The sequence below is a fragment of the Arachis ipaensis genome, chromosome B06, assembly GCF_000816755.2.
Source record: "Arachis ipaensis cultivar K30076 chromosome B06, Araip1.1, whole genome shotgun sequence".
Lineage (NCBI taxonomy): Eukaryota > Viridiplantae > Streptophyta > Magnoliopsida > Fabales > Fabaceae > Arachis > Arachis ipaensis.
The window spans coordinates 124143743-124146651 of record NC_029790.2 but is presented as its reverse complement, the minus strand read 5'-3'; the positions used below and the strand labels follow the sequence as shown (position 1 = coordinate 124146651).

At 31.7% G+C, this 2909-nt stretch overlaps 1 protein-coding gene across 1 annotated transcript in view; it reads right to left on the bottom strand.

Moving 5' to 3' along the window:
* The window catches only part of LOC107605333 (phosphoglucan phosphatase LSF1, chloroplastic), a 7417-nt gene continuing 6417 nt past the window's right edge, over window positions 1910-2909 (bottom strand). The window contains exon 10 of the mRNA XM_021104973.1: window positions 1910-2283. Coding sequence (XP_020960632.1) covers window positions 2277-2283 — 7 coding nt within the window. The 3' untranslated portion in view covers window positions 1910-2276. The remainder of the gene's footprint in view (window positions 2284-2909) is intronic.

The following is a 2909-nucleotide window of genomic DNA, read 5'->3' as shown; positions in this document are numbered from 1 at the left end:
TAGAAAAAAATATTATTAAAATAAGAGTGACAATATCCATCCCCCTAAAAGAAAAAGAAAAATATATTTGAAAAAAAAAAAGTGTCTTTGTGCGCAATGAACTTACATCATTATTTTTTGTTAGTAAAAAATAATTGAATTCAAAGGAGAAAGTTGTTCGAATTATTAAGTTTTCGAAAGAGAAGTTGGTGTCAAAGGAGACGTATTTAGGGACATTGAGTAAGAGTCCAATTAGCTCAGCAAATCGAGGAGTTATTCGAGTAATGAAGATCGAAAATTTTTTGAAATCGAAGGTTATTTTGCAACCATCACATGATTAGGCAAAAGAGTGGGAACGGTTACCCACGTATTCGCACATGAGGGAGTGTCATTTTAAATTGATCGGTTAAAGAAATAGCTATAAATACTAGAAGGTTCGAAAATACAGGGTTGGAAATTTGCTTTAGAAATTACTCATGCACACTCACATCCCAGCGAATTTCTGAGTCTGCTTCGAGTCAATTTTATGTAGGGTTCTTTCCACTTGTTTTTACTTTTTATTTATATTTTCTGCAAACTTTACTTTTCTTGCAAATTCATCTTTCAAGTAACATTTAATTTCCTTGTTTAATTTTATATTTCCGTATTGTTATTTTCGAAATTCAAAGTCCTTTGATCTAATAAGGCATTTTACTGCTTTATTTAGATTCGATGCAAGCCATTTCGATTCCAGTCATTCTTATTTTCAAAATCTTTATTTTCTTGTTGTCTTTTCTTCTAATTCTGTCTAATTTAACAGTCTTTGATGCACTTCTAGAAAACTAGTACTCGCAAAAGAGGAGTTGGTTTCGTTCCCAGACCATTAGAATCGAACCACCATCGATTTGCTAAAAATCGACAAAACATTTTCCAACAAGAATCGATCTTACAAAAAAAATTAATGAAAAATTGTATTTGTGAATAGTACTGCATTTGTATACAAATATAATACCGACCATCGTATACATTAAAAATAATATATTTGTTACCTCTCGCTTCGCGCTCTAATATGAAAAACGGTTCATATCTCCTACTCAAAACTGCAACAAATAAATTTGAAATCTCTCTTAAAATCTCTCAAAAATCTTTCAAATTCTCTACGAAAACTACAGGAAAATCCAGTGCTATGTTTGAGCTCATTAACAAAAAATACAGGAAAAGAATAATAAAGATTCCTCAAGGTATTGACAAAACTACTTGTTCATTATGCTCAATTTTTCTACTAGTTCGGTTTAAGGTTTAGTGAATCGAATTTGTTCATTTAGTAGATCAAATTTTTCTGATTCAATTTTTTTTGTTTTTCTCTGTAATTAGAGAATCGAATGAAACTGTAGTAGTTGTGCTACATCTTAATTGAGATTCATTTGGTTTCATTTTTATTAAGTAATTTCGGTTCATTTCTTAATTTAACTGAAGTTCATTTGATTTTGTTTTGTTTGAATTTGCTGAACTTATTTATGCATACTTGTTTAGTTAGATATAGCTCTGAAACTAAACACACTTCATTCAAATGTGGCATCTGCAAAATAACTTAAATTATTGGGCACACAGCCGACTTAACCCCACAAAATGACTAAATTTGTTGGTAGATTATTAGTCTCTCTTTTGGATAGTTGAAAATGTCTCGGAACGAAATAGATTTAGTTTAATCAAACTGTAGTAGTAGTGACAAAAATAATCAGATATTAAATATACATTATCTTTAAATTTTGGTGATTCTATGCCCAGCAAATTTTGTTTGCGATTTTTTTAATGACCCAAAAATTTAAAAAGAAAAAAGAGGTTTAGAGCTTTCTTTTATCTTAAGAACCAATTTGTGTTATATTAATAACTAAGTTCTGTGCTATATAGTACACAAATAGGAACGACAATGTATATAAAGAAGAGAGAATAAGGAAAATGCTACCATCTACCGTCCCAAAACTCATGTTGAAATATTTTGGAAGAAACAGTACTACCTCCAATGTGGTGAATTCATAATATGCTTCAGCGGTGTAATATACAATGCGAATCTTCTCTCATTTATTACAACCGTATCGTACCAAAATGTACAACAAGGACAAACTTCTTTCTGTACATGAGAGGATAGTTGTATCATTGTATGCAACTACTTACTTGGGAGTTAATCTGATAGGACAGATAGAGAATGCGATACAACGAGCTGCTTTCGCAAGCATAAACCGCTCTGTTTCATTCAAAGGCCTTTCAATTACCTTCACAACATTTGCATCCTGGAACTACAGAAAATCAAGCAATGATTAACTGATAAATTAACAATTAGGGAACAATCATTTATGCTAGGAAAAATAAGCATGGTCAAAGGACATTAGATGGTTAAGGTTTTGAGATTAGCTGAGGTGTCAATTTAGAAGTTGCCTAGATAGATTCTGGTTGTGTTTCTGTCAATGAATAGCATCTAAGCATTGTCCCAATTGGTGGAGTTCATTACATAGATCAGCTAGATGCCATAATGTTCAGTCTTAAATCATGTTAACAGTCAAATATTGAATTGTATATCCCTTTTAACGGTTACGCTCATATTCTTTTTGGATATAACCATCTAATCTATTCTCCGGACAACTCTACTACCAACTCTACCACCAAATAACCCTTATGGATCTAAGGTCTCTTAACACAGTAATCTTCCACGAGAGGATAACTCCTTACTGGAAATACCTTCCAAACTGACAACAAAAAGTAAATTAAGAATAGCAATTAATAAGCTATTCAAGGTGTCACAATTAAGGAAGTTTAGGTCCAGCTTTTATTTAAGAACTTCAGGGAGAATCTCAGGATTCTCAAATGTTCAGAAAGAGTGATTTATCCTTGTTCTTGCTTCTGTTATTCTTTGCAATTTCTTCATTATATGAATGCAACTTCTAAGCGTATAC